General features: G+C 47.3%; 1 protein-coding gene across 4 annotated transcripts in view; it reads left to right on the plus strand.

The window, feature by feature from the left end:
• The first annotated feature begins 5,417 nt into the window (after positions 1 to 5,417).
• AGPS (alkylglycerone phosphate synthase) overlaps positions 5,418 to 13,179 on the plus strand; it is a 148,391-nt gene continuing 140,629 nt past the window's right edge. The window contains exon 1 of one of the 4 annotated variants that reach the window (XM_089779779.1): positions 5,418 to 5,660. In XM_089779779.1, the coding sequence (XP_089635905.1) occupies positions 5,479 to 5,660 (182 nt within the window). In that variant the 5' untranslated portion in view covers positions 5,418 to 5,478. Of the gene's footprint in view, positions 5,661 to 5,771; positions 6,080 to 13,179 lie in introns of those variants that run through there. The other 3 variants (XR_016350054.1, XM_075933712.2, XM_006119452.5) reach the window with 3 other exon arrangements.

Here is a 13,179-nt window from a genome sequence, read left to right on the forward strand (position 1 = left end):
AAGTGTCCCTCTGTAATGCCAGCTTAGCTAGAGAGTGAGTTTGATGATGTCATTACTCAGTGCTGATGTCCATATATTAGCCTGTTATTAGGGGTTCTGCAAAATTCTTTTGAGTTTAAAAGGGTTCTGTGGCAAAATAAAATTTGGAAACACTGCCCTATGCTCTACTGATTTCATGGAGGAGACCAGATTTTTCTCAAATTGCAGGTCTTGACCCAAAAGGGAGTTTAACTGTGGTCACAATGTTATTTTAGGATAGTTGTGGTACTCGCACCCTTACTATTGAGCTGCCTTCAGACCTGGGTGGCTAGAGAGCAGTGGCTGTTGGTCATGTGCCTGGTTCTGAAGGCAGTACCCTTCCAGCAGCACAGAAGGATGGCAATACCAAACCATGTCACCCTTACTTCTGTGCTGCTGCCTTCAGAGCCAGGTGGTTGGATAGTGGTGGCTGCTGACTGCCCTGATGACTCTTCATCTCCACAGTGTTTTATTGGTGAGGTAATCTGTTTTGATCTGTTTACTGTCCCTAGTAATCCCTCAACATTTATTGTTTGAAGTTAATAAACTTGTTCTTGTTTTCTCTAAAACCAGCTTGTGGAGTTCATAACTGAAGAGCAAGAAGCTGGGCATATCTTCCTTCACAGTGAGGGAGAGAGCAAATGTCATGAGCTTATGTTGTATAGTTCTCTGTGCAGTGCAAGACAGTACCATTTTGGGTTTACATTCCAGAGACAGTGTGCACAGCAATTCCTTAGCTGAAGCCTTCTCGTGTAGTGTGCTGATTCCAATGTCTGTGTGTGTCCTATGTGTGTGTCCTAGAAGAAGCTTGAGAGGGCCTGGCTCAGCAGGACAGTATAAGGGAGTCCAGTATAAGTGGTACCCTAATATGCTGCTTCTGTCAGTGACTCTACCTTCAGGGCTTTGCTCCAGGCCAATAGCTGCTGCCCTTCAGCTGACCTGCTCTGAAGGCAGCACAGCTGCCAGCAGCAGTGCAGAATGGTGGCAGTACTGCAACCTCCCCCTCCTCCCCATGCGACTCCTCTTTGAGTCAGGTTCCTTACAATTACAACACTGTGAAATTTAAAATTTAAATAGCTGAAATAATTACATTTATTATTTTTTAAATCCTATGACTAAAACTGACCAAAAAGTACCGTGAATTTGCTAGGACCCTACCCATGATGCAGTTGGTTTCCAATGACCTTGGGAATGATTGCCTCAAGGTTCCTTTCACAGTATATGAATTTTTAAAAAGTGCAATTATTTTCGGCCCAGTCATGTTGTATGTGTTCAGTAGCTCTTCTTTCCTCAACCATTCTTGGAGTCTGGCACTTTTCCTTATCCTTGCATTCTGTTTTGCAGTTGCTCTTTGCCTATAAGTCTATCCTTGCAGTGTTGAGGAACGCTGCACACAAAGAGGAACAATCATTTTTTGGCAATGTAAAAATAATGTGTTAATGATAAATAAAATGATTTTTTGTCTCACTAATTTGGAAATGTCTGTCTTCTATAGGGATATCAATGCATGTAATGGAGCAGTAAGCTAGCCTGTTATCAAACAAGGAAAAGTGCTAGAGATTAATTATCTCCAAAATATTTCAGAGAGTCAAGTAGTTCACCCATTTGTGCTGCTCCATTTCCCATGTTTTCAGCTGAAAGGGCAGGCTGCTGTCTAAATAGTTGGCAGCTTTTTCAGATGAGACTAGCTTAATCTGTTTTGCATTCTTCCAAAGAGAACTGCCATTGTTATCTCATCTATGCACTACATTGCCCTATTGTGAACAATATGTTTCTTTTCTAATAATACTAGTGCAGTGTTGGTGAAAGCTGTTGGCTCTCCAGTGCTAGAGAAAGAAATCCTCTGTTTTATTAATGACAGGTATGTCAGTGGCTGAACAAGTATAGGATTGCTATGCCATCGCAGACTGATTGTCCATCTATCCTTGTAACAGTGGGCTAAACCAGGTGCTTTACAGGAAATACTAAATCTCACCCTTTAATGGACAAATGTAACAGTTGCATGGGAATAAATTCACCACAAATATGTCTCTGCTCACATTTAGAGGGACTTTCTGAAAAGGAGGAGAAATAGTTCCCATAGTTGGCCTCTCAGATGAGCCTGCCAATAAAGCAACCACCTGAAAGGCAGTGCTTATGATGTAGACACTTAGGCCTACAGGTATTTAGGTGCCTAATTCTCCTACCTATTATTAATATCGTACAGTATTAATTAGGGATGTTAGGTGTTGTTTAATTTAATAAACATATAACCACACCAAATCTTAGCGATTACACAATTATTCATTGATCCCTGGAGGTGGAGCTGGCAGCCAGTGCACTCCCAGCCCCACTCCCAGGGAGCCCCATGCCACCTGTGCTGATGCCTCTGTATCAAAGCAGGCAGCGCCGCAGGATTCAGTGCTCATGGGGACGCAGCACTGGCTCCTACCTCCCTCCACCTATGCGTGTAGTGATTTGGATCAACCAGTGAGCCCAAGTTTATCGTTAAACGACTATAAGTAACATCCCTAATATTATTACTCTCAAGGTGGTTCATTTATTTTGTGTTTTCCATTTATATGTTTGTACAATAGGAGTGTTTCCCTTGTACTGTTTGTATTTTAAGTTACATTGTCTGTTTGTCCAAACTACTACTTTTGAAATCTTTTACATTCCAAATACACACACTTATACATACATTCCCTTAAAATGAGCCTCTTTCACAAACATACCTGGACAGTTCCTTTGCTGGCCCCACACAGTGCCTGTCTGGCAAATAGGGAAGGTGGTTACCAATCTACAGATGGCTCCTTTTCTTTCTTGTTCATTCTCAGTTTTCTGGTTTGATCAACTGAAGCAAGGCCTTGGTTGCCTTAAAATCCCTCTGGTTCACAGTGTCATAATCCACAAAAAACAGGACAATGTAGCACTTCAAAGACTAACAAAATGGTTTAATAGGTGATGAGCTTTCGTGGGCCAGACCCACTTCCTCACTATTTGATCTGAGGAAGTGGGTCTGGCCCACGAAAGCTCGTCACCTGTTAAACCATCTTGTTAGTCTTTAAAGTGCTACACAGTCCTGTTTTTTGTTTTAGCTGCACCAGACTAACACGGCTACATTTCTACCACTACCTATAATCCACAAAGAGAGAGGCGTGTCACTGGCTTTTTCCCACCACCAGTAATTTACTTTGCTTCCGTACTTTTTTGAAAGGAGTCACGTTTCTTAAAAGCCTGCCCAGTGGGTGTGCAGTTACTATTTTTTAACCTACTAAGTATTTTGGAAGGAGGCAGGTGTAATGGTACTCTACCCAAAATCATCTCACATCCACAGTATTCATCAATCATTCACTCTGGCTTATGCGTGAATTTATGATGCTAGGTTATGATGACCAAGTCAGCTTGTACTCTATGCTGGAATTTCACTGATATGGTATTTACTTTCCTTATTTACTGACCAATAAGTTCAGTATAGATTGTGCATGCAGTCCAGTCTGAAATTCTTGCCAGTTTGCTTCAGTTCACTTCTGCTTAGAGGACATGCTCCCAGAATCCTCTTATTCAGCCATGTTCAAGTCATATTATTTTATGCTCACATTATTCAGTATAGTCGCACCAATTTAGCACCATCCCAACAGGATTCCAGGTGAGTTACACACAGATCCTCACACAGTGATGTTACTGTTTTGCTGTTACTAGTTTTATCTGAGAACAACTTAGAAGGAATTTGAAGAACGTTGTGATAAAAGGACTAACTTTTTTCCATTGACTTGTCTACATTATTCATGTTGCACAAGGGTGACAAAGGTATTGCTGAAATCGTATTTAAGGTTTATTTTTATCTCAAGTTCCAGCTAAGCTGTATCCAGCATCAGTTCAGTGGCACTCATTACTAAATTCCATTGTTGGCAGTAGGTATTTTTTCTGCTGAAGCCAAGTTCTATAGCTATTTATTTCTATTGACTATAAACCAGTAATTGTGTATTTTTAACATTTTGGCCGTGGCTCTCTGTTCCCGGCCAACGGGAGTTGGCAGTAGTGGTGGCCTGGCTCTCACTGCAAATGGTCATACCTGCAGATGCTCAGGTAATAAAGCGTATGGCAGACGGCTTGGGCTAATTCTGGTGAACCATATCCAGCCTGTGGGCAGTTTATTGCCTATTGCTGGCTCAGAACAATAATTTACACTGAATTTCTCTGAATCATCTAATGTCCACCAAATTGTGGATTGGGTGTCAGGTAATTGAGTGTATGCAGCAGGAGGAACAGATGCCTGCACCTAATGTAAGACAGAATGAGCAAAGGGATAAAAAATACCAGGTAGGTTTCAGATTTCTTAGGAGTTGCTAATCCCCACCTATGGTGCTCAGAATGATAGGAGGACAGTGTTTAAACTCTGGAGTCAGGCTCTCTCTATAAGGCTACATCTACACAGGCAGCTTCTTGCGCAAGAACTTGTTTGCAGAACAGTTTTTGTGCAAAAACTCTTTCAGAAGAGAGTGTCTATTCTGGCATGTGCTTTTGCACAAGAGATGTGCTTTTGCGCAAGAGCATCTATGCCAGTGTAGATGGTCTCTTGTGCAAGGAAGCTCTGACGGCCATTTTAACCATATGGCTTTCGCAAGAAATTTATGTTGCCTGTCTACACTGGCCTCTTCCGTAAGAACAGTTGTGCAAAAGGGCTTATTCCTGAGCAGGAGCATCAAAGTTCTGGCACAAAAAGCCCTGATTTCATACATTAGAACATCAGTTTACTTGTGCAAGAACACACTGCCCCTGTAGACAGGCGACAAGTTTTTGCACAAGAGTGGACGCTTTTGCGCATGATCGTGCCAGTGTAGACACAGCCACCGATACAACGGCTGGGTCTGAAAACCATAATTCCTTTCACAGCTTTTGATTCACCCTTTGCTTACTGAGCCCGTAGGCCAGGGTGAGGGAATCATTTGCATCCTGGGAGCGCCGAGAGCCATTGAACTAAGCCCTAAACGAGAGCTGCCACATCCCCAGCCCTGCCAATTCCCGCTCCCAGTGCCTGTGGGGTTCAGCCAGCGCAGGTACCGAACCCCGCTCCCCACCTCCCGGCGCAGCCTTGTGCCGGGGCCGTTCCCAGCTCGTTTGTGTCTCCGCACAGGGGGAGACTGAGGCAAATCCCGCTCGTGCCCCGCGAGCTGACCGAGAGGGGGCAGCCGCTGCAGACAGGGCGGCGGGGCCTGAGGAGCGGGCTCCCTTGACCGCAGGCTGAGCCCCAGCAAAGGGCGGGCCCGGAAGCCCCAATGGGGCCGCACGCAGGCAAGTGGGCGGGGCGCTGCCTCCGCAGAGGTGCGAGGGGCGGGGCTTCATCTCGGCCGGTGGGCGCGCTGCGAGAGAGGTGCATGCCGGGAGTACCAATAAGCGCTCGCAGCGTCTCTTTTCTCCCCCCCGCTCCGCCCACCGCAGCGCGTGACCTCTCACCCGGCGGCGCAACGCGGAAGTGCGATGGCGGCCGAGGCGGCGGGAGGCGGTTCGGGGTCCCAGCCCGCTGCCCAGCGGAGGCTGCGCATCCTCTGTGGGCACCTGCAGGGCTCGCCGGCGAGCCGGGCGCCGGAGGCTGAGCGGCTCCTCTCCGCGAACCAGTGCAGGGCGGAGCGGCCGGTCCTGACCACCATCCCCAAGAAGCGGTGAGTGGGGCGGGGCGGGGCCGGCTGGAGCCGGGGTGGGCGGAGAGCAGGTGGGGCTGAGGGGAGCTGGCGCAGGGGGTGGCCCCGGGAAGCCGGTTCTGTGCCGGGGCAGTTGTTGTTGCCCCAGCCCTGGGCACTGAGGGGTCGCCTCGCGAGGGGTGCGCGGTGCACTGGGCAGCTTTGTGTCTGGTCTGCAGACGGCGGCTGCATGGGGGTGGTGCAGGGGGCGAACGCTGGAATATTTGGCTTGCTCCTGTGACCACGTGAAGTGGCGGGGGAGCCAGCTCTGTGAGCTCTCCATCCTGAGGAATGTCAAAGCAACACTGTAATCTCTACAGCCCTCCCCCTTGCATTCTAAGGTTATATCTTCACTGTGGAAGGTGGGAGAAAACAAGTTTAATCAAAACTCCAGAGAGCAGGTTGGTACCTGAAAACTGAGGTGGAGGTTTCAAAACTGGAGTTCCACCCTAAACAGGAATATTTACATGACTGTTTTTAGTGCCATAGCATGAGGCTATAGATCAGTGGTGGGCACTATCTGGCCCAGTGGACTGGATGTAGTTTGCCAGGGTTAACCCATGGCGCATCATCGCCACTGTATTTACCTGCACAGCAGCAGGTACAGGCACTTACAGCTCCTGTGGGCCACAAATTGCCATTCCCATCCCTGCTGTAGGCCCGGGCTTTGAGACTCACTGCCGCAATGTGTTTTTTTTAACATTGATTCAAAATGTGTTAGCAAAACTCAAATATGTGAAAACCAGGAGACAGAGTTAAGGTAAATGTCTGTGCAAACTAAGCTGTCAGTAGCCACTGGGATTTATATTTATGTATTCCAGCTACATTCTTTAAGTGCAACTCTATTGGAACTAAGGATGTAAAATTCTGTTTAATTTAACTGGTTAAATGTAGTGTTAAGCACTTGATTTAACTGATTAAAAGGGGGCAGGCCAGGAGGCTGCTCCAGCCAGGGAGTGGCAGGCAGACAGACAGAGGGAGGGAGACTCTCTTGGCCCCACGCAGGGCTGTCTTGAGGGGAAAGCGGCAGCCCTGTGCAGGACTGCCAGCTCCCAGCCCTGGAAAGGTGGGGAAGCAGCGGTTTCATGCAGGGCCTGGCAGGGCTGGAGAAACCCTCCACCCGCGGCTGTCTGCTTCTAGGTACAGTTACCTATTCACATCCCTAGTTTCAGCAGCTTTGAAAGAGCTATATGAGGTGATCTGTTTTTGTGGGTGTGTTTTGCCTTTTTCTCTGAATCTTGTGTGTGCAATCACGTGTAAACACCTGGGCTTTGGAAGATCCAGTATATCTAATTTCATTGCTATGTTGTATAGGCTGTGTTAGTAGTGCTCCCAGGTCTGCTTGTCATGGAGATTGTCAGCAGTTAGATGGAAGATGGGTATGATCTGTGAGGTTTAACAAAAGATCCATGATAGTATAGGGTGATGTGCATAAGAAGGAAGAGGATATCATAGGGATGGAAGTTGAAGGAGTTGTATAATCTACACTGTGTTTTCAGTATGGACATTTTAATGGTACAGTTATTGCTGTGGCGTCACTGTGCCACTGGAGAAGAGTTCTTGCATTGACATAATTAAACTATTCCCAGCAAGTGGCAGTAGCTATGTCAATGGAAGAAGCTGTCCCGCCACCACAGTGCCAGGCATGCTAGCTTTCTGTTGCTAAGGAATGGAGTAAGTTTTACCAAAATAAGCAGTAGTGTAAACATAGTCTTAGAGTGCCTTATTGGGCATTGCTCAAAGGAAGCAGAATTAAAGCTGTAGGGGTACGTACCTTAATTAGGGTTACCTGGTTTTCACAAGTTTGAGTGTTGTTGAGTATTGCTGAACTCAGTATTCTGGAAGGGCACAAATTGTCACTGAGCAATCTCAACTGTGTATTAATAAAGCTTTTTTGCCATTTTTCTGTTTAAAAAAAACCTAGGAAATTAATGTTGTTAGGAGTTCATTTAGGCAACTATGTTTGTCACGTGTGTGTGAACAATTCAGATGCTCCTGTGAACAGGTAATTAGAATACCTAATTCTTACTTACCACTTTTCTTCAGTACACTTCAAGGAGGGGAACATTATTTTTTGTATAGAGATAAGGAGCAGAGATGAAGTGACACTGCTGAATTCGCATAGTAGGTCACTGGCAAAGCTGGAAATAGAGCCCAGGTTTTTTTAGTCCCAGACCATTGTTCTCTCTGCTAAGCCACCCCACTGCTATGTGCTTTCTAATTGTGTGCTGCTTCCCCCTGCAGCCATCTTCTGTATGCTTTTTTTGTAGTGGAATGGGGAGAAGTCATTCATTTATATGTTTTGAGTATGTAGTTGTGAGCAGAGCCTGTGAAAGATCTCAAACATAGTCTGTGGATCAAGAACTTGAATTGTATTTTATGGTGGTTTCTGTTACTTTAAGCATGTGATGAAAAAATTGGGTGTTTCCTATGCAACAGAACATGTAGCTTCCCCGACTATTTCCAGGTCTCCCTTGCCCTCCCCATCAAGTCATTAACATTTTAGAGGCCAGGTGTTCACAAATAAATTAGAATCTTTGATCTAGAAGAAAAGCTGGGGTGTTCTGGTAGTGAAGTGTTATCTCAGGGAACCCCTTAGTCAATTGGCTAGAGCTTTGTGCCAGATACAAATTAATATCCAGAGGTACCGATTTATATCGGCACCTCTGGATATCAATTTGTATCTTTAGTTCCTTAGGGCTCTCCTAGCAACTGCAGTGGCAAAAGAAGCAAAACATGAAGCTAGATAATTTCATGGAGGTTAGGTCCATAAAAGGCTATTAGCCAGGGGATAAAATGGTGTCTTTGGCCTCTGTCTGTCAGAGGCTGGAGAGGGATGGCAGGAGACAAATTGCTTGATCATTGTCTTCGGTCCACCCTCTCTGGGGCACCTGGTGCTGGCCACTGTCGGTAGACAGGATACTGGGCTAGATGGACCTTTGGTCTGACCCAGTACGGCCGTTCTTATGTTATGTTCTCCCGGATAGGAGATGCAGACATACGACACTTAAACATTTCTTAGGACCTTTAAAATTATGTTCTGTATTTAATGAGTATCTTTGTGCAACTGTTAATGACTGTTTTAACCTGGGGAATTTGCTTAGGAAGTAAAGGCTAAACGCCCTTCCATGTGTGGATTTTATGGGTACAGGCAGTCCCCGGGTTACGTACAAGATAGGGACTGTAGGTTTGTTCTTAAGTTGAATCTGTATGTAAGTCGGAACTGGCGTCCAGATTCAGCCGCTGCTCAAACTGATCAGTTTCAACAGTGGCTGAATCTGGATGCCAGTTCCGACTGACTTACAGATTCAACTTAAGAACCCCAGGCATCCCCAAGTCAGCTGCTGCTGAAACTGATCAGCGGCTGATTCCAGGAAGCCCGGGGCAGGGGCTTCCTGTAGTCAGCCACTGGTCATTTTCAGCAGCTGCTGACTTGGGGACACCTGGGGCAGAGCAGCTGGGGTGCTGCTGGGTTGGTCCAGTGGCGCCCAGAGCGGCGCTACGGGACCAAACGGCAGCGCCCCAGCTGCTGTACCACAGGCGTCCGGAGCAAAGCCACGGAGCACGGGGGCAGCAGGACAGCCCAGACGCGCCGTGGCTATCCTGCTGCCCTCGGGCTCCGTGGCTTTGCTCTGCTTTGCTCCCCGTCCCCCTGGTCTGCAGACCAGGGGGATGGGGAGCAAAGCGGCGGAACACGCGGGCAGCGGGAGAGCCCAGACGCGCCGTGGCTATGCTGCTGCCCTCGGGCTCCGTGGCTTTGCTCTGCTCTGCTCCCCCTCCCCCTGGTCTGCAGACCAGGGGGAGGGGGAGCAGAGCAGAGCGGCGGAACGGGCTGCCAGCTGGAGACCAGGGAGAGGAAGTGCCCCGTTCGTAACTGCGGATCCGACGTAAGTCGGGGACTGCCTGTACTAACACATGTGCACACAACCATTTTCTCACACTAAAATTATAGAAAAAATGTCTGGGTTGTCTCCTAACAAATATAAAAGGCAAAAGAGGAAAATATTATACTTTTAAGATAATGGATTTGGGAGATGTGAACTCCTCTGAGAAGAGCAAGAGCTGGACTCTTGTGGAATAGGAGCTGGAATTGCTGTCAAGGAGCTAGGTGGCAATGTTGCTGCCATGGTGCTTTTTACTAGCAGATGTTCTGGCTCAGGGAAACCGGTCAAAGGTTGGCACAGCTTGATTGTTGATGTCTTGACTTCCTCTGCTATAGGTCACTGATCTTACAGTTCTGGACCATCAGTCTGCCCTAACATGGCTTGTGTAAGGTCAATATACTACTTACCCTTACCCTTTAACATACATTTTGCAAACTTTGCTATCTCTGCTTCCTTCTAAAGCCTTCTGATAAATCAGGCATGAGGTTTGTGTAAGAAGTTCCGACTCATCTCGTTCAACAACCTGGTTTTATAGTGCTATCTGCCACCTTTATAACTCGCAACAGTATATATTCCTATTTGACTTTTGACAGCTACACACAGTAGGCAATCGCACTGGCCTGGGCCCATCCACTCTCCTGAGTCCTGGCCCAGGGCCCTAAGGTAGGGAGCCTGACTCCCTAACCTAGCAAATGGAGGAGATACCCCTAAACTCATTTGCTCGTGGGCTTCATGATCCTGCCCTGGGCCACTTCCTACCTCCGCCATTCGAGCCGCCTCCTCTCTCCTCCCCTAGGGGTGAGACACCCCTTTCTAGCCCTGGTGGCCGCCTCCTCCTGCACTCTCCCCTCACTCTCAGCGCCGGCTCCTTTTTATCCCCATCCCTGGATTCGGCGGGTGATGTCATGCGGGCCCCCTCCCCCAACCTCCGTAGCTCTCCCTGGTGCCTCATCTGCGTCCGCCCTCTGTGCTCGCACCCAACATGGCCCCTCCTGCTTTCCCCGCTCGGGATTTTTAAACTCGGCCCCACCGTTTCCTGACCATGGCAGGTGCTGGCCAGTCTCAGTTTTTGAGACTTCTCTGGCCCTGGGTTAGGGTGGGGTTGCTTCACCGCATCACAGTCTGCCTTAGAGCAGTGGTCTCCAACCTTTTTACACCCAAGATCACTTTTTAAATCTCAGAACAGGTGAAGATCTACCGCCCTGCCCCTTCCTTGAAGCCCCGCCCTCTCTATTCTCCTCCTGTCCATCACTTGCTATCCCCAGCACTTACTTACACACTCAGATAAACAGTTTATTTTTAAATTATGCGATACATACAATTAAAATCACATACAATTAAAATCATGTGTTTATAGTTATGAAATAAATGGTCTGTTTTTTATTCATGCTATTTAAATCTAAAATGAAGCATTTATAATTATACATTTTGTGGGGACGGAGTACTGTGGCTGGGGGCAGGGGAGAGGGAACAGGGTGCTGGGAGGGCAGAGGACAGGATTCTGCAGCAGGGGACAGAGTGCCAGTGGGGACAGAGTTCGGGGAGTGGGGATGGGAGTGGGGACAGAGTTTGGGGAGTGGGGACAGCATTCTGTAGTTGAGGACAGGGGAGTGGGATGCCAGTGGAGGCAGAGAGTCCCCTTCATCTCCCTCCTCCCAGCATTCCCCCCCCCAGAAACCAGCGCGTGCCTGTCCAGGGGGCCGACCCCCCCACCCTCGCGGGGAAGCCTTGCGCGCACTTGCGCTTGCCCAGAGGGCTGACCCCCCCCACCCACGCAGGGAAGCCCCGCACGCGCCTGCCCCGGGGCCAAACCCCCCCTCTCCCGCCCCGGTAGGAAAGCCTCACACGAGTGTGCGCCTGCCCAGGGGGCTGACCCCCCCACCCGTGGAGGGAAAGCCGTGCGCGCCTGCCCCGGGGCCAACTTCCCCCTCCATGCAGGGAAGCCCCACGCGCGCTCACCTGCCCCGGGGCCAACCCCCCACCGCCCTCCCGTGCAGGAAAGCCTCGCACGCGCACGCGCCTGCCCAGGGAGCTGACCCCCCTATCCGCGCCGGGAAGTCCCGCGGGCGCTTGTCCCGGCGCCAACCCGCTCCCCGCGCCGGGAAGCCCCAGGGCCAAACCCGAGTGTGCCGGAAGCCGACACTACCTCCGTCTTCTCTGGAGGTAAGTAGTGGGGCTTCTGGGGGGTAGGAGGGAAATGGGGGCAGGGCTTACAGGACGCCTCGCGAGCGACTGGTCGAGGCCTTGAGATCGCCCAGTAGTTCGCGAGCGACCGGTTGGTGACCATGGCCTTAGAGACATGCAGTTTAGTCCAATCAGGTTCATATCCTTACCAGTATTTGGAAAGGTCTGATTAAATTAGCAAATTTCTCAAGTGTTTGATGTTTGTATCACAGTGTAAATTTATGATGCTCAAATGTACAGAACATAACATCATTGTTCAATAAGCTAATGTAACTGTATCTGCATGAAAAGGTCATGATGGAATTGTCACCAGTTTATGGAAAGCTGAATTAAACTAAAGTAACTGATTGCTAGGGTTCTTTACCTTTAAGCAGCCATTTAATGGTGAATATTAAAACTATGCTTGGGTGTCTAATGATAGAGATAGTTACTTTAAAATTGGAACCCATTTAAAAATTGAGGTTTTATATATGATCTGTATTGCCATATACTATTTCTCTCCTGTGTCATGGCTTTATAATTCATGGATTTTATTTTTAACTGAATGCCTATAGCCTGGAACCGAGTGCCATTTATGTTCAGTTATAAATGTAGAATCACTTTAAGTTATCTACAGAGTGAATTTCGTAGGTTTTCTGATTTTTTTTGTTTGTTTATAGGTGACTTAAAATACCTGAATTTTTAAAAATAAGTATTTAAATAAAATAGGAAAGGAAATAGTCTGCAAATATATATATTCTCACTTCAGCAGATCATGTGATCAGAAATTAGGAAACTCATGTTCTTGGATTAGGCTACATTAAAAAAAAATGGGGTTATAAGCAAGTTTTATGTCATACTAGTTTTATGCTGATAGGAAAATTGGAATTGAATTCTATAACTTATACAAACATACCAGATTAAAAAGTCCTTTCACAGATCTTTCCTGTAATTTATTTTTCCTGAAAATATATAGAGTAACTTGAAAGTGACTGTTGTGCTTGTATGTTAGTAAGCACTTTCTTTTTTATTTTGTGTGTACCATCTTAATATCTTAAAAAACTTGTGTAAGTTAAAAAGTTCACAATTATATTGCTGTTCTCTGACAGTTTAATTGTAAGTTTAAGGGCTTTTTAAGCAAAATGCAGGACAATGTAGCACTTTAAAGACTAACAAGATGGTTTATTAGATGATGAGCTTTCATGGGCCAGACCCACTTCCTCAGATCAAAATCAAAAAGGGCTTTTTAAAATACTGATGTTTGTACATATGGATGTGAACATGTACCCATGTACATGATTAGCCAATGAGCCTAATGGTTACACGCAACACCCCATGCCTCTGCATCAGAGATAGGGGGGAGAAGGCAGGAGCCCGTGTGCATAGGGAAGGGAGCTGGTTATTAAGCTGGATCCCTGCTTGTACTACCTCCTGTGGAGGCCCCCTCTTCCCTC

Source organism: Pelodiscus sinensis, chromosome 7 (genome assembly GCF_052426305.1).
Source record: "Pelodiscus sinensis isolate ZL-2025 chromosome 7, ASM5242630v1, whole genome shotgun sequence".
NCBI lineage: Eukaryota > Metazoa > Chordata > Testudines > Trionychidae > Pelodiscus > Pelodiscus sinensis.